The 26,791-nt window shown below is 32.3% G+C and overlaps 1 protein-coding gene across 1 annotated transcript in view; it reads left to right on the top strand.

The window, feature by feature from the left end:
* Positions 1–493: 493 nt before the first annotated feature.
* Positions 494–26,791, top strand: part of LOC124366976 (very-long-chain (3R)-3-hydroxyacyl-CoA dehydratase-like) — a 44,325-nt gene continuing 18,027 nt past the window's right edge. The window contains exons 1-7 of the mRNA XM_046823614.1: positions 494–770; positions 5,431–5,533; positions 9,216–9,338; positions 11,745–11,864; positions 13,228–13,372; positions 17,998–18,102; positions 20,778–20,905. Of these exons, the coding sequence (XP_046679570.1) occupies positions 5,447–5,533; positions 9,216–9,338; positions 11,745–11,864; positions 13,228–13,372; positions 17,998–18,102; positions 20,778–20,905 (708 nt within the window). The 5' untranslated portion in view covers positions 494–770; positions 5,431–5,446. The remainder of the gene's footprint in view (positions 771–5,430; positions 5,534–9,215; positions 9,339–11,744; positions 11,865–13,227; positions 13,373–17,997; positions 18,103–20,777; positions 20,906–26,791) is intronic.

Raw genomic sequence — 26,791 nt, 5'->3', positions numbered from 1 at the left:
CACTTTTGTTATGTTTCACATTGTTTTAGTTATATCTTTTTTATGCCTGTTCATTTATTATGTCATAGGCATGGTTAGTTGTTGATTTTGATTTTTCATACCGTATTATTTTTATGAGCATTTGCTATTGTTAGTCAGTCTAGGTAATGTAATTTGCAAAATGGTTATACCGTGGGAATTTAAATAAATAAATAAAAAGAACCAATGAGGAGATGTAAATAAGTGTTTGAATTGAAGACTAATAGATTTATGGCTACAGAAAACTAGTTTTATTATTGTAACCAAAAGATGAAAAAAGGAGTACATTCTGTAACATTTGAGATAATTCTAAGTAAATCCGAGTCCGTTTAGTCATCAGTCAGTCAAGTCTACAGATTATAAAACTAATTTTTCCCGGCCGTTCGGCCAAAGTTATTCCGTAACAGAACATAATCAATGCACTTAACCAGAAAAAAAATCAGCTGTTTATATGTACCAGGTATCTACCGGTTCCAGTTTCTATCGTTCTACTCAGTTTGGGGGGGTTGTGGTTTGTGTTTCCAGAAATTACTTCCAACTCCAACTAGTGATTTTTTGTACTGTATTTCAACTTCCAAGACGTCGTCTGTTCTATTTGTATTGTGTTGTGACAAGTGTAGACTGCAAAGAGTGCAAAGCTGTATTCATTCCGTTCAAGAAATGAAGTGATTTTAGAAATTTAATTATCTTACAATAAAAGTAGTCAAGAGATAAAATACTACGGACTTTTATTTATATTTATATACAGTATTGTGAGTTGAAGTAGCCTAAATTCAATATTTGTACATTAAAATTTAGTAGGCTTAAGCCTATAATATAATAGTTATACCTACCTAAAGCTTCCATAGCCTATTATTGTTAGACAAAATTCTACAATTTTATAGCCTAATGAATCTTGTTTCTTCAAACAATAATATAGGAGGACCTTAATAAGCTGGGGCGCCTACACTCTTATTTGATTTGCTATTATCGAACAATTCTATATATTATCCAACCTCCTATATTGTATAATAACATACACATTGTATAAATAACAACAATTTAGGGTATTTATTTACATTAGCATGACCATGGAAAATGGACTTTTTTTTCCTGGGTTGTGGCATTTATAGCCAAGTATCATCATCACAGGTGCATATGAACTGGGGGGAAAGTATATTATTGTATTATATTGATGCCTTTTAGACATTATTGCATTTAGGAGCAGAGGCATCACGTGATCTGGGATTCGTCTTTTGCAAGCTCGAGTTAATTTTTTTTTCTAAAAGAGCAAGCAGTGCGCAGCACTGCGCAGCGGGCAGGCATCGTTGACAGGATTAATGTATTAGTCAGCATAATTTCAAGTAACTTATCACTTACCTTAATGTTCAGGTGGGTACAGTTTTTCAGCCGTAAGATACACGATGGGTAGTTATTATCGTACCATGAAAGATTTTTGACAAATGTATACAAGTAACGGTAATTATCATATTAACCGCCGGGGCGGAAAAATACGAGTTTTGCGTTTTTAACTTATTGGAATCGTCCTATATAAAAAAAGTATAAGGTTTGATGGGGTGGAAATGAGAAATAACGAAGTTCTAGAAATAAAAAATTAAATAACTTTCCATGTAATATCTCCATGTTCTACATCCACGTCTAGCGTCACGTGACCCTTTTTGTGGCCAATGATTGAACCTCGTGATGACGTCATCGGTTGCGCCGCCATCTTTGCAAACGTAAATGAGAAATTACAGAAATGAGCAGAATTTTTGATCAAAATTAATAATGTTTTTCTTAATTTCGAGAAAAAAATTAATTACGAGTGCCTCCGGCCATCAGCGCGGGCTTTCGGCAGCACCTTCGGTGCTGCCCCGCGCTGATGTCAATAAAAGAAAAACATCCCTCGAGATAGTACCTATCAGTAAAATATAAAATTCTAGAGGGGCTGATCAAAAATATAAATTGAAATGTAATGCAAAGGCAATTATGTAAAAGTTTAAAAACTAAATAAATCATGAAAAACTCAAATATATAGATGGATATTAACAGAGAACACTTACCATTAGTGTGTTGGGCGGATATAGCTAAACAGCAGCAAAAAAAAAGTGGTCTATCACAACGAAACGACACAGTCTCCCGGTTTAAAAACACCACTCGACCGCACGACGAACAAATACACTCATTTTTAAAAATGCCCTGTTCTATTAAAAAAGAGATAATTTCGTTTCGGTTAAAACGTAAGCTCTTTACGTGCCCTACGAAACACTCCGACACACACAATTCACTAGGGTTGGTTTGAAACTAGTGGGATGGTTGATTCATCATTGTAAACTCACTCACTCAATCCGACCTACTGAACACGATATCTTGTGTAGAACTGAACCTATGCCCCGGACAACTCAGATAACAGGTATGCTATCAGGCTGCTATCAGTTCCGGCCGCAGATAATATTCAAGTAAACAGATTATCCAGACACAGCACACAAACTGAACATTAAAACATTAGAAACTTTACCACTTATCAATATACCCCCTAAAATCATGTTATTTGTCATTTGCACCCCCTAGTACTATATATATTTTTTGTCAGGAGGGTGAGCAGAATACGTTGGTAACGTCAAATTCGTGATTTGGCCGCCCCGGCGTTTAATCTTACTGGTACCCAAGTAACAAACCAAAAGTTAATTATAACATAATTTATTATACGAACATAACATACTTTTTCATTAAATGTGTTTTGGTATGATTATTTTATATGAAAGTACGATAATTTCTCGTTGTTGGTATGATAATCGGTTTTTTAAAATCAGGCTATACTGAGTTTGAGCAGACGCGGAGTTATAGGAAACTGTCAAAAACAGAGTTTTCAGAGGATTTAAAAAAATCGTAGCTCCTTTGATTTTCGTTGCCGACGAATTTTTTCTTCAATATTGTTTTCGGGAAAAATTGTAGTTTTCAGCAAAAAAAAAATGAACAAACCTTTCCATGGTCACGTTAATGTAAATTGATACCCAATTTAGAGTTATAATAAATTTGCCATAACAACAAAATGTACATTACAATTTTAATAACATATACGGTATTTAACAATAACATTACAAAACCAACTATGGGCCTAGACTTACATATCAGAGAAATCTTACGATAGTTATAACTTGACCAGCTTGATAGCAGTGAGTAGGCTTAACCGCTTTTGTGAAATGGAGGAAAGAATTCTTCCTGTGGGTTCCCAGGAGCCAAACCCATATGTTGAATCTAGGATCTCTCATAATCTCCTAATATTCATTGTCATTTTAAAAGTCTCACAATATTAGTTACTTTTTGCTGTTTACTGTTTACATTAAACATTACTGAAACTAATAAGTTTAAATGATATGGTAAGTTAAATAAACTCTAATATTGAATTATTCCTTCTGATAAAAATAATCAATCCATTTGTTACAAACAACCGAATAACGAGGGGAGGCAGCTTATTAAAGTCTAGCCGAATATAGTATTGTAGTAAATTGTAATACTACAGAAAAGTTCATACTGCTTTGACATCTGATTTTGGTAAATGTTTACAAGTTCCACTTAACATGGTTTGTTGATTTTGTTTGTCAAAAGAAACTACCAAATGATGAAATTCATGATCATGCGATAGTAAGATTATCAATAGTGATAGGAGATAATAAAAATATGTTACAATAACTAAATAATATATTAGTGAAAGACATAAAAAATAGAATAAATAATGGCATGCTAATTCTTTTAATTAGTTCAGTAGCCTATATATTTATCATTGTTAGTTTACTTCAATAATAGTGAGAACCAACATAAATAAGAAACAATAAGAATAAATTATTATACCCCTTAAGAATAATTTATAAGGATAACAACAAAGATGTCTAAACCTGAACAATTTTCAACAAATGTAATTTGCTATATAAGAGGAAAACACAGAAACAACAATATTACTGACATTTACCATCGTTCAGTGATATAAAAAAAATGGGTTTTTAAGTTATTTTTAGCATTTCTTCATATTATTTTTCTTCATATTCAATATATTGATTATTATTCAGTAATGCCAGAGACCAAGAATACAAGGTATTTAAACATACAATAAAGAAAGAAGTTCCTGGAGCATACCAACTCAACAAAAAGTAGCGGGTAGGGTACGATAAGCGGACCCGGTTTTTTATATCGAAGAATGTAATCATCGATACCTAATATTCGCATCTCAAATCCTAGACTATCAATCGATATAAAAGTGTTTGTAGTCCGCAACAAAAAACATATGTTTTAAATTAAAATGTGAATTTAATATTAACAGTGATCAAACAAATTATTATAACCAAAATAAGGAAAACTGAAGACGACCATATTTACTCCTCTCACAGTTACATTTGTTTCTTTCCCACAAATTTCACATAATGGGTTTTTAGGTACGAGTCCTACATGTTGAAGCTACGAAAAACATGTATTATCATCTTTCAAAACAATGTTGTGTAGTTTTTTAAAATTGACTGCCATTCAATAATCAAATGTTACTTATGTAAAATTAAAATATTACCTTACGTGTATTACTTGAAAGTGTTTATAGCTGTAGATATAGATTATTTAAGTTAATTGTTCGAAGTAATTAATTAGTATCGAATTGATTATATCGATGGATATGATTGAGTAATATCGTTTGCCAATTTCGATATAAAAAACCGGGTCCGCTTATCGTACCCTACCCAAGACTTGAAATCAATTAAAAAAAAAAATACACTGGATTAATATACTTCCACTTTACTAGTACAATAGAACAACATTCATATCTATACTCATAAAATTGCTAATTATATAAACTAGTTATTCAAGGACATATACAACACAATAATATTTACACTGTGTACATTGGCATTTCATTGTATAAATGCTTGAAATAAAATATTTGAACCTACTTCTGGACAATGAAATGTGCTAAGATAGGCAAATTTAACCATGTATATGTAGAAAATAATCATTACTTACTTATTTCACCACTACTGTTTCCTAATCTGTTTTCATGCATTTGTTTTAATGCCAGAACTTGTGATGCTGGTTTTATTTTATTTTGTTATATTCCATCGTTCTGTGCAGGAACTTTTCTAATTATTATGTACTTTTTATGGTTCATGAAACATATTATTTTAGAAAAATGAAATAAAAGAAAGTTTTCTTAAAGTAATATTAAATATTTCCAGACAAAATTATTGGTTCTCATATTACATATTGGACATCAAAAGTCTTGGGTAGTGTTTTTATCCAACAACATAAAATTCACTATCATTATTCCCATTATTCAGATATGTTAGATTTCAAAACACTGTTTGCTTGATCAGAGTTTGGTACTTATATAAAAAAACACTTAGTCAACTGGTTGAGATTGAATATCTCTAAACTCTGGAAAACTTTTTTCAGATCTAAAGATAAATAAATGCGGTCAGAACTATTGTCTCCATTTATATATTGGGCACAAGATGAGTCAAACGTGTTTATCAAGATTGACCTTAAGGATATCAAGGTTAGTACAATTTTTGTGGTTTCTGTTTTGATAATCTTTGCTATTTACTTTTAATGTGTGGTAATGAAAACTTTTGAGGTTATAAAATTTTGAGGCAAGCTCACAGATGGTGCATCCTGTGATAATCATATCACTCAAATCCAGTTTTTCAAATGTCAATCTGTACCTGATAAGCAGTATAGTTATCTTCAGGTGGATAATTGTTTGGAAAAGCTACGTACCACGGATATACAGGAAAACATGAATTGTGTCCAATGGACTGGATACACAACTGAGTACACTTGGTGGTCAAACCATCCTTCTTGAAATTGTCTGGTAATGAGATGTACACACAATTTTCTGTTATTCAACGTACGTTAAAAGTTGTGTGTGGGTGTCAAAAAACTGTAAAACATGTCCTTCATTGATGAAGAAACAATGGTTAATGAAGAATTAGGGTATCTCTTTTCCTTAACATGTTCCACACTACGGTATATTTTCGTCTAAATTAGTCTATTAAGCACATACATATATTTTTTTTTCTAACAAATTTCTGTCATCAAAGATCAGCGGCACACAATGACACCTACCGCGGCAAATATTTGTGCTGGTAGCTGTCATTAAAATCTACCAATGACACAAATATAAGCTTCTGCTTCTATCAACCCTTTACACAAACTATTTTGGTCTGGTGTAGGATGAGGTTCTGAAACTTTTATACAATCTATGGAGACACGTGCTACTTAGTTTCTGGATATGTCATGTTTACACTTGTAATTAGGTTTTGTAATTAATTTGGTACTAATGTTGTAAGTTTACATTGTTATTACATCCGACCTATTGTCAATTGATGTTCCAGATAGAATTGTAACCTAAATGAGAAGTGATTTCCGTAAGAGGGCATGCTAAGTTAGCTGCTGACCGCATGTCTGGGGTTCTATTTTAACCCTTTGAGTGCCACAGCATATTTTCCCAAGTCATACGCATAAATTGCCGGAGCATTTCCTTCTGTTTTGCAAGCGTGTGGGGGAAAAAAACTATATTAAAAAAAACTATTCAACCGATTTGAATAATTTTTTTTTAGTTTGTGTGTTATAATAACAAGGTATTTTTTCCATATAATATTATAATTTTATTTTTATTTACACAAAAAGAATATAGGTTATAACAAAAAACTAAAAAATGAAAAAAAAAAAAAAAAAAAAAAAAAAAAAAAAAAAAAAAAAAAAACAGTAGCAGTCGTGGGACTGCCGATAGAAGTGAAAACGGAACTATTAAGTTGAGAGTAATTAAAACTAATATGCAAAAATTATACAGATGTACTGCTACTATAACGTATTGTTGACGTGACTCACAAAATTATACTTATCCAAAAAGCGTCCAACGCGCACATAATACAGTCAGAAATAGTCGATGTATTAGTGAAAGTTTTATAAATAAACATCGGTGATTCTGAGACCAGCGATAGTGAAGAGGATAGTGACGCCAGTGATGTGGAGGAACTCGCCGCTCCATTGTAAAAAAAGTACTGTAGGTATTAAAGAATATTATTTTAATGCAAAAAAGTTCAATGCAATCATTATACTTGTTGTAATTGCTCAATATTAATAGTTAGTTAAACATAGAATACAAGTGAGTTAAACACCGTTGTAAATAATACAGTTATTGCTACGGATAAAGTATATAATTGCAATAACAATTAAACCCACAATAATTTTAAGACTAATAAATTAGTTAAATTAACTTGTTCTTTCGTAAAGGTATTTTTATTGCACAATAAACTAATTTATTGAGGTTAATACGGTATATCAGTGATCCAATGCGCCAACTACAGTTCCGGCAGAAACGTTCACTCATCACTTCATACGCTACTACAGGCTAAACTAAACTTCCAATAAAAAAATGATAAATTACAAAAAAAATATTCATCTATTTTCACACAACTTTCTCGCTGACAAATTTTGTGTCTGACCAAAAAATAAAAAAAATCCTCGCTTACTACTTTTTTCTTGTCATTGTAAACGCTATGTAAAATGTAAACAATAATCAAAATTATTTCAAAATTTTTTTAATATTTGAAAATGTAACCAATAGATTGCCAATATTAAGAGCTTTAATTTGACGCATCTTACAGAATTGTACGACATTGGCTTCACTTTTAAATCGCGAGAGGAAGCCGTAGAGGTCACTGAATTTTCACAGTCTGTTTTCATACTCCGCCGGGACAGTTTTAAACACAGCGAGACTGACGTTTTCATGCAGGTTAGTAGTCCGCGGCCAAGTCTACGGTTAAAATTTTAAAAGGCAAGTTAGAAAAAACCAGTTACAGTTATATAAAAAACTTACTAGGCACTAATTAAATGAAAAATTACATTACAATTCCAACGGTACTTGTTTCATTGAATTCCGTCAATCCAGTAAACACAACCACGTTAAAGGTAGGCTTGCACAAGCCTGGAACAACAACCAGTTTGTCTTTTGATAGGGATCAGCTGATAATACATAGAGTATTATCATTAGTATGTCGGTGACGCGAACCGAGGATTTTACCCTCTACCAAAACGCTCAACGCGCTCTAAAGAAGTTTTCACTTCAAAAAATAAATTTCAAGTTTGAGCTAAAATTTTATTTATACAATATTTTTTTATATTTTTTTTAGCTATACCATATGAAAGAGCATGAAAAACTGAACAAAAATCATGCATAATATGGTGTTTTTACAGTAATATTTAACCAGATACTGCAATATATACAAAAATACAACAAAAAGCAATTTTTGTTCAAGTTTGTCAAAAGTTTAGAAACAATATTATAACTACCCTATTTCACTCAATGAAGTAAGACGACTGTAAAATACTAATTATATAAAAAGTATATAAAAATATACACAGGCCTACAATATAACCTTACTTCTATAACCTTAAATCAATAGTTTGATTGGAACTTGCGTTTTACTTCATCACCAATCCAACAATAAAATATACGTCACTAAACACGGAAAAAGAAGTTTATAAATGCATTGTAAGTTTTACTGAACACAATTGCAGAATAGTAATAACAACAGTTTTCAGCATAAAACACACGAAACTAGCACAATGTAAACACACAACGAACGAAACTGTGTAGTTTTAATGGCAACAAGTAGCAGCTGACCAACTATTGCGTCATCTGTTTTTTTCTGATGACAAATAACTATAAGGGGGCGGTGAACAATAAAAATCAATCACAATTTATTGATAGTTTCGAAACTTGTAGATTGCCGTGAAATAAGTTATTTGTCAAAACAAAAATGAATTATATGTGATATTAATTAAATAAAAATCGTCTACTGGGTAGATGCCGGCAATTTATGCACATTTCACAACATCTACTATGTAGACGCTGTGGCACTCAAAGGGTTAACATGGTGCTAGTTTAAAATTGCGTCATAAGTAGGAACTCATGTAAATCCATAAATTTTTCACTTGAGATTTTAGTGTTTCATCGCTAATGAAATCTAAAAATATTATTATCTGTAAATATTAATGGTATATAATTTATATTCAGTATATATTTTCCCATAAGAAACTCCATATTGAATATAAATTATAAACCATTACAAATCAACATATCTTTAAGAATTCATGACTTAATGTAAAAATATTATATTGCTGACAAACTAGAAGCTTCGATGGTACAATAGTTAATTGACAGTATTTCGCAGGAAGGGAAAGACGTGAAACTGACGGATGACTCGGTGCATATGGATGCGTTTGGTGTTGGGGCCCATGGTGCAGCCAAGTACGCGGTACGCCTCAAGCTCTTTGACACCATTCAGAAAATAGAGGTTAGTAGAAAATTTGAATTTTACGATTTTAAACAAAGACATACACAATATTTGTTACAGTGCATGATGAAGTACAGTAAAAGAAATGAATATGTACAGGTTGGACCAGTTTTCGTCAACTGCGTAAATTTAATTTTTACTGTAATTAGTAAAAAAACAGTATCGTAATATTTGAACTGTGTACAATATTAAATTTTAAGTGAAGTCCAGCTTATTGTATACAACATTGTAATATTTACACTATTCAGAACAAATTTAAATGATCGTTTTTCTCCAGCCCAACTTGGAGAATATAGAATTCTCTAATGTGGAGGAAATTGTCGAGTATTAAATTGTCAACAGCAGTGCATTTAAAATGCACAGTGGTGTATTTGAAGGGTTGTATTAGGGAGATAAACCCCCTATCCAAAAGCTGTAAACGTTTTCAAAATAAGCGTATAACAATAATCCAACTTTTAAATTTTAATGAGGTATATCTAATTTATTTAAATTTAGATTTATTCCATACCCCCTGGTGTAGCATGCTCTTCAATCGGATTCATCCAAAACCCCCTCTCCCCAAAGGCAAATCCTAGTTACACCACTGAAAATGCAGATGTTTAATCTGTATTTAGGGTTCTTTGGAGACAAATTAGTTTGTGATCTTTGATATCAAAATAACTTTTCTTCCTTGATATAAAAACGTTGCATTTCCCTTTCACTAAAAAGTTTTCAAGAAGCAATGTGTTGAGAGGTTGTTCGGATTGTAGACTTTGTATTTATATACAACATAAAAATTAAATATTCTTTCTGTAGACGTTTTTGTGCAGATTTGTTTTCTATTCTTGGCCATAATAGTTCCCAAAGCCTTCTTAACCCTTACCACGTGTAAGACAGGAAATCCCACGCTGACTCCTCATGCTTATGACAGCAGACGTCGTAATTAAAGTTTATGTCCTCCATTGCAAACTGTAGTTCTTAGAACTCGTAATCAAATGGGTTAGAACGTAAGACAACAGCTTCGCTTTATTCACTGTTATCGAACCAAAACTGGTTGCCCAAAACCAAATACCATTTTATGCTATATGCTGGAACGTTTGATGGCTTTTCCTTGTAGGGAGGATGAAAGTGTAATCCGTAAAATCTGCATGCAAGCTCTGTTCCTATGTCAAATTGCCTGTTATAGATTATGCAACATTGTTTTACTGTATTGTGGTTTGTTTTTTTCTTCAAAATTATGGTTCTTTTCTGTTTTCAGTAATTAGTATCTTTTTTAACCATTAACCTACAATGTTCAGGAATAAACTTCGTCAATTACTAAAATGTGAATCGTTATATTCTATGTTTTGTTTATTTATAAAAATCATAAAAGTCTTTTTTTTATCACTTTTGATTCTTTTACTTACAACTTTAAGCAAATTAACATTATTTTTTAAGATAACTGCTCACTAGGAAGAAATAAAGATATTTATATCGAGCACTCTAAGGGTTAAAATTATTTTTTCAACCCAAACACGTTGTTATAAGAGAATGTTAGAAATGAAATTATTCCCTAGAGAAAGCTTGTATTGTCATGTAAGACAATAAAGTCTAACTTTGACCTTTTGTAATATTCCCTTAATCTTGTTGACCTAGATACTCGCTTTATATGAGAGCGAGTGCAGAGAACTTGGATTTGTCTACATGTTAATAGCACTAAAGTGGTTTAAATATACAGGTATTTTTTAATTGTTATCATGTGATTTTTTTGTTTATTTCGCAATATTTTAATGCCTTATTTTTGTGTTGTTGCTAATTTTTTTATGCCATTGTGTTTTAATATGTTCACTTCGGAATGTGATACCATTGACTCATGGTATACTTTTAGTTGAGAAAGTGTACTACCGGATTTCACCACACCTTCTTTATTTGCAGAACGTATTAACATTTTTTTTACAATTTAATCTGGAATTGAAGTGGAGAGAAGTATATTTTATAATTATTATAATAAAAAGTATTATTACGTATGAGTCACGGGTAATTGCTTACCAAGTTCTCAAGTGCTGCATGAGTCACCCATACATAGTTCTCTCCCTTGTTTACACCGATTTCAGCTGTTGTCATTGCTTGGTACGTTATTGCATCTGTCTCCAAATCATGGGTGACTCATCACAATGGCATTCCCAAATAGAACACTATTCTATAGTTCCGCCAGTTTCACCTAGAGCGTTCTAGTGCTGACTTACACTAAACTATCAGACGCATAAGTCCACCATCCACATGAGTTATCACCGGTGACTCATACCGCAATATGAGAGATTACCAAATTTACCAACGCAGTAAACATGTTAATTGTTTTCAGTCGACAGTATTTGTTTTTGTATTTTAAAAATATTTCAAATACTTTATTAATGGTGGCAGATGAGAGTGAATGTTTGTGGTGTGCAGGATGACGACGTGAGGCACCTTAAGGTGACAGACCGAGGTGTGCAGTTGACCTTGAGGAAGCAGGACTGCCAGTGGTGGCCTCGGTTGTTACATTCTACGCAGAAACCTCCCTGGCTCAAGGTACTTGACAATGTGTAATTATCACATTTGGGAAATTTAATTTTTAAGAGTAACAAGTTATAGCTTACTGTTTTTGAAGAAAAAACATGATTTTTCCAGACGTTTGCCAAGTAACACTACATTTCGAGATCTGCAATCTGATCTCTTCCTCAGGTAGATTACTAACGAACAACATGTCTACAATATAGGTTAAAATAAAAAAGTCGTATCCAAGCGTTGTGATACGCATACATAAGGAATCATAACAAACGTATTGTATGTCAACTTCTGCACACTATCTCTAAAACATGCACTTAATAAAAACAAATACAGGTCACAGTAGGTCTGCAATGAACAGCCAACCACTGAGAACTGACCACAGGCCAATAGTAAATGATGATCATCATGGCAGAAAACAAATGACAGGAAATTTGAGTGTGTCTTTTGTTATTATTGGTTTATTCTAAAGCAGTGTTATTGCTTTTCTTTAAAGATTGTGCTCAAAAGAATTGTGTAAAGAAACAATAAAACAAACTGATCCTAATTAAGTTTCATAAGAGATATTGTTCTCTAGTAAACGTCTTTACAATACAATGGTTATTATTGAAGAAATACAAATTTATAATGAAGGTAAATTTGGGCTGTATTATTCTACGTCATAATTAATGTAACAAAATGAAACTGTAGATTAGTCACAAGATATTTTTGTAAATTTTAATAAAAATTCCAAAGACTCAAGTTTGTTAAGATTTGTTTACACTCTGTTGGTACTTTGCTATGATCTGCTAAGACTTGGCTATGATCTTCTAAGGATTGGCTCACAAATTGTTGAACCGTGTTTTACAAGTTGCTGTGTCTGATTACGATCTGCCTAAGGCTTGGCTCACAAACTGCTGAAGCTTGGCTACGATCTACTAAGGCTTGACTTACAAACTCCTGAAGCTTGGCTATGATCTACTAAGGATTGGCTCACAAACTGCTGTAGCTTGGCTACAATGTACTAAGGATTGGCTCACAAATTGTTAAAACTTAATTTGCAAGTTGCTGTATCTGATGTTGATCTGGTTCAGGTCAAAAGCAGCAGAGGCACCTTATTTTGAAACAACTTATGCCTAAAATGCATCTCTTATATTAATAATAACTGTAGGCAAAAAAGGTGTGTTTCATTTGTAATTTTGCACCAGTAGTCTATAAAGTCCAAAATCCTATTATCCTTTTATACTATTTAATACATTGACCGATAGCGTGAAATCGGTTAATTGAACTAATAGTATAGTTCAATATAGATAAGTATTCTTTATATCAAGTATAAAATATTTTGTTTATCTTTTGTACATAGAACAGATTTTGCACGTAGAAAATATTTTAAAGATTACGTTTACAGATAGACTTTGAACGCTGGAAGAGTGAAGATGATGATGAAGATCTCTCAGATAACACTTACAAGAACGGCACAGCAAAAGATGTTCTGGGCGATTACCCAGACCTCTTCGAAAAGCTCAAGAAGGATGAATTTGGGTACAAAAAGGGTGAGTTATGAAGTATTTTTTCAAAATTTCTTTATCAGCTGCATTGTAACAATTCATTTGTTCCTACGAAATCAGCAAAATTTTTTATTCACGTTATGCAATCCAATGTCTGTTTGTCTACAAACATGTTTCTCACTGTGCTCATTTTTGCTAAATTGCTTTGCTGTATTGTAAATTATTTTATTTCAAGGTCTTATGTTTAATAAAATTTTGTCTGATCAAGTTGTAAGGAACTTTGAATTCGAGATTACTTACAAAACTAGTTTTAATAATTAACTTAACCCTTTGCACGCCAGCCTATTTTCCAAAAGTACTACCCAGAAACGCCAAGGCATTTTCAGCAGTTTTGCAAGCTTTCACAAAAATGTATTATAACTTTTTAATTTTTTTAACAGATATTGATGATTTCTTTACCATTATTTTGCTTATGAAATGCCCTTGTTCAGTTGGTAAATTTTAGTTGCATAAATGTAATTTAAACTTATAAAAAAATAAAAAATTTAGAAAAAAAATTATAATTTTCAAAAAAAAACTTTTTAGCACAAATAAGTGGTTTCAAAAAAAAAATTACGCTGATTCCTGTTTTATATCTAGTAAACCATATCTACCCCTTAACCTAATTACAAAATTTCAGAAGCCTAACTTATATAGAAGTCCAGTTGTGATTTTTTTTACTAAATGTGACACGGGCACAGTTTTTGTAAGTTGCATGGACGTTGTATGTAATGTTACACTATATTCACAAATCAATATTTGACACTATACTAAAATAAATCACTAGTATGAAGAACACAAAAATATAAATTTACAGAAACAAACATGATAGAACGAAAAAAAACAACTCTTTTATTACAAAATTAGCAACTTACAACGAATATCAATTGTTAATGGTGTCAGATTCCGTAATATGCCCACCAACGCTTAAACTTTTTTCAATGAACTTAGAACGTTATAAAAAAAGATGTAGTTGAGTAACAGAACTAACATTCCATTGATCAACAAGCGTTTCCAGGTATTGTGATCGGTATTGTCGCTGTTCTCTTTCTCCGAGAATCCTGATTACGGGCAGGCCGTGCGGCATTACATGATTATTTAAGTTTTTTTGCACGGTACATAATTGCCTTTCCATTACAATTCAATTTATATTTCTGATAAGCCCCTCTAGAATTTTATATTTTACTGATAGGTACTATTCTCGAGGGATGTTTTTCTTTCGTTGACATCAGCGCGGGGCTTCGGCAGCAGCACCTTCGGCCGGAGGCACTCGCATTTTGGGTGGCGGAGTGTGGTCAAAAATAAAAAAACAAGCTTCGTGTGTTTTTTTCAATAGAGTTTATTTTTTGTTTTGGTAATGTTTGTTTTTGTTGAATTTTTGTGATTAGAGAAATGTAGGGGTAAAACACGGAAGTACAACAAAGCGACGCACCAGTTGAACGGGCGGCGAGACTCTGCAATCACGTTATCTACTAGACCGCTCGACTTTGACCTCTGTCTGAGGATGGGGAGGGGTTTTCGATAAGACAATTCCTGTTTTATATTGACGAAATATTGTTGTAAGCTAATCTAGTAATCAGTAGAAGCTAAATGTCAACTGAGGATGGGGAGGGGTTTGCGATTAAGACAATTCCTGTTTTATATTAACGAAATATTGTTGTACGCTAATCTAGTAATCAGTAGAAGCTAAATGTCAAATAACGATTCATGTCTGGGTTTGGTCGGTATAATCCCAAAGTTACCAATAAATGTAATAAAAGGGGCATGATAAAAATGCCCTAACAACAAAAGTAATGAGAGAAATACAAAACGTAAATAACGCACAGCAACACGAACGTAACCTCACTCTCGACCATACAATCCAACAGCTGCGAAGCTCAAATACGACCAAACAAACAGTCCATAAAGGAATAAACTATTTTGTGGTTTTCAAAGCAACTAATCGACTATCGATTAGTCAAAATTTCGCGGCAATCAGATGAACTATAAGAAAATTACAGGCGAAAAACTTGACGTACCTATATTACGGCTGTTGGCGATTTTCAGTTGAGAAGCGACGGCCGTAATAAAGGTTACGTTGGCGTGCAAAGGGTTAAATTTTGTTATCTCAGTCAAAATTTATTTGATTTTATATTTCTCAGTTTTAAAAGCGTTTAATTCAGAATTTTTATTGTAAAGAAAATCTCAATTGTTATTAGTAAGTCTATAATGCCTAAAATAGAGAAATGTATTTTACATTGTAAGAAATCATTGTGTTTGTTTCTTTAACCCTTTAAGGAGTGTGTGTATACTCTACATAATGAGTAAGGACGTCATATGACGTATATTCTTATAGTGGCCCAAAGGAGTACGGACGTCATATGACGTTTAAGCCTCTGTATTTTTGTATTATCGTAAGTGCATTGCTATTACTGATTTCCTTTAAGTAGATTTGTCTGTAAAGTGGTTCCATCTATCGGCAACATACTTAACTTCCATGTTTGTGCTCGCATTCACTTGTAATCTGATTTTACCACCAGATCGCAGTAGCCACCCGGTAGAAGCCCCTGACTCAAGGTCGCGTCGCGCGCGCATCACTTTGCTGTCAGAATATGCCACCACATAATACTGGCCATTCCTTGTATACTGCATACTGTGGCCATATTTATCTTGTGAGAATGACGTATATTTGTTGAGCAACCATCTAGTTTGTTACTGTTATCCAAATGGCAGACAATACTGATTGACTCTGCCGTAGTGAGGAGATAAGACATTTGATTTTGAAAAGCACTGAAATATTGACTTGTAGAAAACGTAGTCCTTTTTTATTAAGCTTTCAAAATGCAAATAAACATTTTTTAAGAGATTTTAAAGATTTTAATTTTTTACTCCTTTTGGTACTTTTTTGGATTTCATCCATTACTCATTGTAGCCTATCAAAAGAAGACGTCATATGACGTCCATACTCCTTAAAGGGTTAACAATCAGATGCAATCACAGCAAGGCAACATTTGTTAGTGTATATATTTCTAGGTGTGCAAATAACTGTCTGGGTTGCTTGCTGTTGAATCTTTTTTGACATGCATGTTTTTAGCTCAGACATTTTAAAGAGGCTTTCAGTCAGTTTAGCGTGCCAAAAGACGGAAGAATTTAAACAGAAGAAGAATTTGAATACATGTATCAGTTACAAATAGTTGAATATCGAAAGGGTGTTATCTGATAGCTATGGAATGCCTCATATGTTATGCTCTCTTGTTTATGAGATAAGAAAAATTGACCTTTGACACAAAATAACTATTAATGAAGTGGACAAAGCACACTTCCTTTTCATGTGCGTACACGACCATTGTATGCAGATGACATTGGTGTTCTTTTTTATGTGTAAGCATTGATCTTCTCAACAAAAGAATTATTTCTAATGACGATGAAATACGTGTCAACTTTATATTTAGCTCAAATCAATAAAAAGGGCTGTGTATGTACTTCAGACTTAGTATCCATGAAATCGTCTTGAATATTATATAACTTTGAAATTGAATAAAAAAAGGTCTTTATTTATACAGGCAAAGTTAGGACTGAAAAGTCCTCTCTTCCACTTAATTTCTAAACAGAAATAAATAAAATAAAATATAACCATTCCCATTACAACATTGTAACTTGCATTTAAAACTAAAAATGTTCTGTGGATCCAACATAAAAGATTAATATCTTTAATACAGTAATTTAATAAAAGTATTATATCTTTATCAGCTTTCGTTTTTCAACTTTGTTATGACAAAACAGTGATTTAATTAAAATTTCTGTATGTGTAATGGATTGGAATCTCATAATTATTGTTGAATGCTATCTTTTAAATTTTTTTTTAATAAAAAGGAGAGGCTGATCCCCTTTTAAGCCTTATTCTGTCCGTCCTCATGGGCCACTGGCCTGTGCGAGGATCTTATCAAACAGAATAAAGGGTAGAGTCGATACAGTACGAGGTTGATTGTACTGATAAAAAGTGACACAGACAGGATTTGAACCTGCGCTATCTCTAACTCAGACTCAAAGTCCAACGACTTAGACCGCTCGGCCATCGGCACTCCCACAGAAAGAATTGGAAGTATCCGGAAAATATTTTGGATTTGTGAAATGACAACAGTATATTATTTGTTCAGTCAAAAATAATCTTACAAAAATATTGGAAAAGCTACGCTTCTTGGTGAATTCGTTTATTTTGCAGTAACTCTTGTATTCAGTAGACAAGACTATAGGTTACAAGAATTTGCAAATTAGGTTATAATTTATCCTCTGTATTATTTAGAAATTATATCATTAGAAAGCATAATGCAAGGACAGTTGTTTTTTCAGCCTTTCTACAAAAATTTTTTAATGTTGTTATTACTGAAAGTTGAGTAGTTTGTTACAGTGGTGTATATAAAAAATTAGTTTGGGGCGATCACACATGGGGCGGCTTAGGACGTATATTATCCTCTACAAAAGTAGGGACTCAGGAAACTGCCGTTAAGCTTTAAGACCTCATACATGTGTTCTAGGTTAAAACAAACTACTGTGTGAAATTTTAATGTTTGTCTCAAAATTTGGGGGGGTGGTGTCTTGAACCCCTGGAGCTACAATATTCCATTAAACCTGGACTGTCTGCTTTGTTACAGAAGAGATGAAGAAGGTGTACCTCATCCTGTATAATCTAAGTCAGTTGGTGTTTTTCACCTACATTCTAGTCGTTATGGCAATACGTTACGCTAAAGATGGTCCTGGTGAGTTAAATTACAATTTTTTTAAATTTATTGATTTCTTTTACTTTTATGGTGTTTTTTATTACCATATCGTAGTCATAGTAAAAAATTTAATTTAGGTATTTTACTGGTTTTCGGTTAACCGCAAAAGGTTAAAGTAAAGATGTTATACAAACTAATTAGGAAGAAACCATTATGGAAATTCTAAATTTGAAGATTTATGAATAATGTCAGCACATTGTCGATCATTATATAATAAATAACTGATTGGAAATTTATTTAGAAGTGCCTTAGAATTTATATTTGATTCATTAAAGTTAAAGAACTGTTTGCATGATATAAGAGACTGTCTAGATTGTAAAACAAACATACCGCTAATTTGAATTAATTTGTTATTAATGTTTAAAATTTATTAAGTATAAAAAAAAAAAGAAAGAAAGAAACACTTCTTTATTGAGGCGAAATTAGGACCACATGGTCCTTTCTTACATTTAACCTCTAAAAAAAGTAAAGTTAATTTTAAGTTGTGTGTATAAAGTTAATTTTAAAGTAGATTGTGCAACAACATTTTCAAATTCATAGCCTAATTACTGTCAGCTTAAAATCTACAAAGCGTAATAATCTACTGATTCAAATTTAAATCAAATTACAAGTTAATATGGTCACAATTAAATTCAAATTGCACATAATTGCAACGTTTACAGTAAACTCGTGTCTTTTTGTTTTTCAGAGCATTTTAATTCGCTAATGAAGAACTATCCTATTAAATTGAATATTCAACTTAGCAGCATTGTAATTAATGTCCTATGTTTGAGCCCCATGGTTGAAAACAGATAATTTGAAAGAATAACTCCTGGCTTTGGATGTAGTAGTTACGTTAAACAAAATCTGAAACATTACGTTTCGAGAATTATGTCTGTTCTTTTTTTCAGGTTCCAAAAAACCTAAGATATGTGGTTAACCCATTGAGGAAGCAATTAACCTAGCCTCTCTAGGACTGAATGTTTTAATTGATTTTGGCAAAAATACATGTGTGTGCTAAAATATTAATAGAATGAGTTTGGATACAGATAAAATTAGTCAATTTTTTCAGGACATTTTAGTGTATTTGGTTGCTCTACAATATTTACATACAAGTGTTTGTACATACAAGTGTACATTTATACAAGTGTTTGTTGCTTTGTTAAAATATTTTTTTTACATTTTTTTTAGTATATAATTACCAATTTTGTTATAGTAAGAAAAACAAAAAATCAAAAGCAACTGTCAATAATTTTTTATTCAAAACAGCACAATTTTTTTTACATTGAAAACCAGTTTTTATTGGATTACTTAATCATAAAACATAATAACCAAACAATCAAAATTTACTTAACATGTTTTCACTATTGATGATTTTATCACAAACTCCTGAATTAGTTGTCTAGGAGATGAGATGAAACTGTTTCTTTTTATTCAATTTTACTCATTAAAATGATAATTAAAATGAAGTATTTACATTACATACAATGACCGTTCATTTACATTTTATAATTCACTTTTGTGTCAGTCTTTGAGTGTCTTTGATATTTCAATATCACTATCCAAGTATCTGTCTACCTCTGAAGTACGCAAATTGTCTTGTTCCATGAGGTAGCGGAAGAACTAAAAACTCATTTAACACTAAAAACTAGACTACTAGAACTAGAACTAGAAAAAGGATGAGTGCCGCTCGGGCAAGATTATTCAGTCCCACTCGGCCGCAATGAGTGGCACTCGGGCAAGTTCCTAAATGGGTTAAATATAAACATAAATTACCAAAACTCAGTTATATAAAAATTGTGATAAATATACCAGAATTATTCTTCACCACAGAAAAGTTGTGCATAAAACTCATAAAACAAAAATAAATAAACTTGCATTTAACCTTAAAGCAGCTCTCACCTGCTTATGTCGTTTTATGTCTTGCATTAATTATTGCAATGTTACGATTACATAAAATATGGTTTACATATTATATCCTTATGTTCAGTAAAAATCATGTTTTATATTTATATGTTGAAATATAATTTTATTTCCACAGAAAATGTATGTTGGCATATTTTGCAATGGCTGTCATTTATATATTTATAAATATAACTGTAAAATTTGCGTTGATAATTTTATTATTATAGGTTTTTTAGCACTGCAAGCATATATATTCTGAACCTAAATTATATTTGGAGCGTTATGAGAGTTTTAAAACTGGCTTAATAATTTTGTGTTTGAATGTAAAACTTTTTTCAAACTTTGAATTATTACAAACTGAACTAAAAGGCGAACATGATATTTTGTGGTAAGATTTATTTTTTCCTTGTATTGTTCCTTGTAATTTACTAAAAATAATTATATGTAATTTGTAGTGTATTGTGTAGTGATTTTTTAAATAAAAATTCTCTTGTGAATTTGCTAAAGGTTGAGACAAAAATGTACAAAAGAATACCAAAGACGAGCATTACACATAAAACACCATTTCCAGTTGAGCTGCTTACTTTAATAGCAGCTCATTATTATCTTAAAAATTATACCAAATAATAACATTAGCTTGGAAAAAGGAATATGTAATTTGTATTAAATAATACAATTGAAGTGTAGATAAAATATATCAATTTGACAGAGAAGAGATAAAAAAAAAAATAAATACGTTCAGTTATTGTGATACATGTAAACTGTTTCAGACTCAATGGAGGGGACGTACAAAGCTGTCGGAAACGTGCTCAAGTTCTGTCAGCTCATTCAGTTCCTGGAAGTGATGCACCCGATGTTCGGCTACACCAAGGGCAGCATCTTTGTTCCGTTTGTACAGGTAAACGGTTGTCTCAAAAAACATCAAGGCCAAGAACGTTATGAATGAACGTACTTTTTATTTTTTATTGTAATCATTACACAACCACATTAACTTTGATGTTGGCAGAATTTCTCCTTGTGTAAGTGCTTAATAGAATATTCCTTGTAGCATTTGTTATATTATTTAACCAATTAATTGGGAAATCTAAGTTAAAAAAAAAAAAAAAAAAAAAAAAAAAAAAACCGGCAAAGGCAGTCAATTTGTTTGATGCAGGTCAGCTAATTAAAAGTTATGCTGATTTCTGGGTGGAAATAATTTTGGCCATGACTCTTGTAAAAAACTCTCTGTTGTTTACCGGATAAATGTATGTTGTTCCTTTATATGTGTTTTATTGTCTTTTCCAAAGTTAGACCGAATTTGCTCCCCTTTGACATTTTGATCCAAAAATCAATAAGGTTCAATCAATCAATCATCTTTATTCATATTTGCACAGTAAATACAAAAACAGTGTCATATTTTATCTTATTTCTATATATTATTATTTTTTCTTAGTAGTACACTATTACTACAATCAGTGGCGTAATACATACCCCCGCAAACCCCCGCAATGCGGGGGGGGCGCGGCGTGTCAAGGGGCGCCACACGAAGGAATGAAAAAAATAAAAAAAAATTATACCGATTTTACCAAATTTCTTAAGGTTGAATATCACTATTTTCATTGTAATTCCTTATAATTTTTTTTGTATAAATGAGCTAGCGAGGAATATCGTAGGCCTATTATCATTTCTTGTTTTAGTTAAACGCCTTCAAAACTAAAGCAGGCAAACTATTTGCTGAACCGCCACGGAAGTGTATTTTTAAGGCGCTTTAGGACCGTGTGTGAGCGTGGGGGTGTGCGTGCGTGTACTGCCTTGTTTCATGTTGCGACTTGAATACTCCCCTCCCTCCCTCCACACTACCAAGTACCAATTATTGTTAGGTAGTTCCTTCACAGTATACTGTGGTTCCTTGTCACTCAGTCATATATTCATTACTCGTTACGTTTACTGCATTTTCGAAAGTTGTGATTTATTCAGTAGCCTACAACCTGTGGTGGCGGTGAAAAGTGTTTGCAAACTACACCTCTTACAGGAAACTTATATTATGGGGACGATGTAACTAGAAAACTAAATCAATAATTAAACAAAAATGTCTAAAAAACCTAGTGGTGCAGAATACCGAAAGCGGGAAGAAGGAGGAGGAAGAAAAAGCAAAAAAACACCAAAAAATTGATCTATTTTTTAAATCTGACATATCTCTTAGTAAAAAACAATGACAGTGTAAGGAAACAAATAACTTCCGGTTTAATTTGTGAGTGTAGTGAAATAAGTTCTGACCTACCTACCATCGAGACAGAAAATGGAACATCTACTCAGACCCCACCTGAATTCACAAATAAACGAACCAGACGTGAGTCTAGACGTTAAGATAAATAATGATAGCTGTAGCTGTACCGTAGACATTGATAAAAACTGTGTTTTTGCATATTGATACTAATGAAATCAGTCAACAACGTGGTGTTTTCTAAAACTGACATTGGGCTCTACACTAATGACGGAGTATCCCTCTTAAAAGAAGAAGATAAAACTTTTCATTTTGAATTCTGAACCATGTAGGCCCACAGGGCCTTTTCCTAAAGACTCGACAAACAATAGATCTTTTAGCAGTGATTTTTATTACAAAATTGCCAAAACGGGCCAAAAAACTAGAACGGTTTTGGCTTTGTTATTCACCTTTATTAAATGGCGTATACTGTGAACCTTGTTGGTTGTTCGCTGACAGAACTGACCCTAAATTTAAAGATGCTGGTGTAAAGGTCTAATAAATGATTGGCAAGGTTTAAGCAAAAAAATTAAAGAACATGAAACATCTCGTAAACACCTTAAATTCATGTTTAGCATATAGTACCGTAAAAAATAGCCAAGATGCAAAATCACTTATTCAAAAGTATGAACCTGAGTATTGTGAGATTCTCAAAAGACTTTTAGATGTAGTAATAACTATGGCTAACTTGTAACTTAGCGTTCAGAGGGCATCGGAATGGAAAATATTGAAACAGTGGACACTACTTCTGGAAACTTTTTGAATATTATAGATTTGTTGTCACGATACGATCCTCTTCTAAAAAGTCACTTAGGAAAACGATCAAAGCAAAGTTTAAGTATTTGTCTCCCCAAAATCCAAAATGAAATGATCATGTTTGCGTCACAGCATGTTCTGGATGAAGTTGTAAGTGAAATCCAAGCAGCTCCTTTCTTCTCTCTGGTATAGACACCACTCAAGACGTCTCAAAAACTGATCAACTATCGATAGTAATACGACATGTGGCAGTCCAAAACTACGAAAAACTTGAAATTAAAGAATCATTCTTAGGGTTCATAGCTCTTACAGGCCAAAATTCGGAAAAAAAATTACTAACGAGGTTTGTAATTTTTTGGAAGAAGAAAACAACATTAAAATTGAAAAGTGTAGAGGCCAGGGTTATGACGGGGCAGCCGTAATGAGTGGAAAACTATTCTGGAATCCAATCTAGAATAAAGCAAAAGTCGCCAAATGCAGAGTACGTGCATTGTGCCTCGCATAATTTAAATTTGGTACTCAATGACTCAGTTACTGACATAACAGAAATGATTTTATTTTACGATTTGGTCAATCAAATTTACGTGTTTTTCGGCGAAAGCCTGCCAAGATGGCAAGCTTTGAGAGAGAAATCTATGGAGCAAAGGGGGTCTATACTTAGCAAGACACTCAAAAGATTGTGTCCGACCCGTTGGTCATCTAGGTACGATTGTTTACTGGCCATAAAGTGTAACTTTGTTTCTGTCTTAAGCTGTTTGACGAATATTATTCTGACTTCTAAAAAGAATAAAGAGGTTTTAGAGGCAACTGGACTCAAAAAACAAATGACGTGTTTTCAATTTGTATTGATGCTTACTTTCCAAAGTAAGGTTTTAGAGAGAATTAATATATTACATCTAAAACACTACAAAAAGAGGATGTATCAATTGACGAAGCTACAGCCCTTCTTGGAAAGAGTATGACTGAACTAAAGAGAGCAAGAAATGAGTTTGAAGGTGTTGTTAAAGAAGCTGAAACGCTAGCCAGGGGATGGAATATTGAGTTCTTCTCTGCCGACTAAACGATGTAAAAAAGTAAAAAACTTTTTTGACGAACTGACCAACGATGTTGAATTTTTCTAATCCATTGCAAGAATTCAAAGTAAAAGTATTTTACAGGAGCTTGGATATAGTTATTGCTCAAATCTCCAGACGTTTTGAGAGCATGGTCAGGATTAACGACCAGTCGATCAGTTCATCTTTTAACTCCAAAGTACCTCACAGAGAAAAGTGATGATGAACTAATTTTTTCAGCCAGGAAGTTTTGTGAGAAGTATGAGGAAGATGTTTCACACGGGTTGGAGACACAAATAGGTGTTTCAGAAACATTGTGTTCGGATGAAATAAAAACAAGAGGATTGAAAAAAAGTTAAGGATTTAGCCTCATATTTAATGATAGAAAACGTGACTTTTGTCAAGCAGCCTTCCTGATGTCTGCACAGCGATGATGATGTTCTTGACTCTCCCAGTTACGTCAGCGTCAGCGGAAAGGTTCGTAATCACCAAAATATCATAAAAACCCGTACTAACTAAAATTAATTTTTGTGTTAAGAAGAGTTATTATACCCTTTAATTATATACTTGTATTATAACCTGAAAATGGCATATATGTTAACAACATAGTTTTTTAATCTTATATAAATTTTCAGGTCATTTTCTAAACTCAAGCTCATAAAGAATTATTTGAGAAACACTATGACCAATACAGGCTGAGCGCTTTGGGAGTCTTGAGCATAGAACACTGAACGGCCTCGTAGGATCAACTTGAAGATGTTAGCTGAAAAATATTTCAGTTTTAAGAAGAGAGAGGGTTTAAATAAATGGAAATAATTAACATGTCTACAATTTTTTTCTATTTTTATTTTAATGTTTGAGATAGTTTCATTAATAAATAATTATGATGAATAATTCATTTTTAAAGTTTTCTTTTCCTTTTTTGATCTTTTTACAAAATGTATAAAAAATAAACATTGCACAGCAGCACGGGAACTATCAACTATTTACACAAATTTAAAGCCACTCTTAAAAAGTAAAGGTTTGTTTTCTATTACAATTTACCGTAAGTAGAGTGAACATCATGAGAATAAAGGTAGACCAGGGGAAGTAGGCTATAATTATAACGATGCGTGTAGGTCAGTAGGAGGAAGGGGGGGGGGGTGTTAGGAGCCGACAGGAGGGGCGCATTTCAGTACGCTGCGGCGGGGGGCGCGACTCTGTCTAGTTACGCCACTGACTACAATACAGAAATTTAAACAATTTAAAGACAGAACAATGCAGTTACACACTCATTTATACTTAATTAAAAATTGTTATTACCACCAAACTAACATATTTTATTGCTGACATTTTAATTGTTGTGAGAAATAAACTCTTCTATAGAGTAAAAAGCAGCGTGTGCTAAGAATTTTTTCATCAAATTTAAAAAGGTATTAGGGTTTTGCTCTTTTTTTATGATTTGGGGTAAATATTCAAAAAATTTATTTCCTTTAAAAGTGGGTTTTTTTTCAAAAAATAATAATTTATGAGGTTCAACCAATCTATGTGACCTAGTGTTATATCTATGGGATGTATTACCTATTGCAATTCTTTTATTGAGAAATACAAATTTAACTGACTCGTAAATGTACAAACTGTAAACTGTAAATATATTAAGTTCTGAAAATAAATGTTTAACAGAGTCTGTTTGCTTCAAATTAACCCATTGGCCTAGTAGTTCTTCTGGTGCTGCATGGACCTGAACTAGCAATTAATTTTGCTGAAAGTGTAAAGGTTTCGTACAATTTTTATAGAAACCTAACTAATTCAGTTATTACCATGGTTATTTTACTATCATGTTTCTAAGAAACTAGGCTACATTTTACAACTATAAAATTAATTTTTAAATTTACTAATAATGTTAATTATAACAAAAATGTTGGGTTTTTCATGTAAAAAAACTGTAGTTTTAATTTTTTTCACTATTAAAATTATTTATTATCTAAAAACTGAATATATATTATTGTTCAGTAACTCTTTGTCATGAAAAATAAATTATATTAAAATTTTTATTTGAACATTTATTATTAAAAAAAATTATATTTGATTACTCATCAAGTGCAGTTTTTCCATCAGTTTGCACGAATCGCAGATTTTGTAGCATTCACACACAATTTGCATATAAAAACACAGAACTACACTAAAAAAATACACTGTAAAAATGAAATAAATAAAATAAAAATAAAAAATAATAAATACAAAAATAAAACTTCACAAACAAATGACAAACGATGTTGTTTCTATTTTGCAGACTAGCCTTTAGCCTTGCAACAAAACAAAATTTTACCGAATATCTCAAATAAATATTTAAACGGATTTTATAAAACTACTCTAATAAACTTTCAATAATATTATCAGAAGTGCTAGCCGTAATTTTAGATGTAACATAATCCTAGTATCAACACAAAATAAGCACTGGTAATAGATTACAATTATTAAAAAAAGTAATATTTTTCTGCCATAGTTGGCACACCTGAACTCACCAACAACTCAAAAGGTCTGCAGAGAGCGTATTGGCATACCATCTAACAGGAAAAACTATAAATACTAAATAGTACATCGCAACGTCACTAGATCGTGCTGCGCACGTGAGTCCAGGTTCAGTCCGTGCATCACTGCACGTGGTATATACGTGAGTCTAGGCCAATGGGTTAAACATGATTCTCAGTGCCCTTTTTTGTTGCATTAAAAGTTGGTCCATATTTCTTTTTGT

This window comes from Homalodisca vitripennis, chromosome 7 (assembly GCF_021130785.1).
Source record: "Homalodisca vitripennis isolate AUS2020 chromosome 7, UT_GWSS_2.1, whole genome shotgun sequence".
Classification (NCBI taxonomy): Eukaryota; Metazoa; Arthropoda; class Insecta; order Hemiptera; family Cicadellidae; genus Homalodisca; species Homalodisca vitripennis.
The sequence above is the reverse complement of the archived record's forward strand: the minus strand, read 5'-3'. Positions and strand labels throughout refer to the sequence as shown.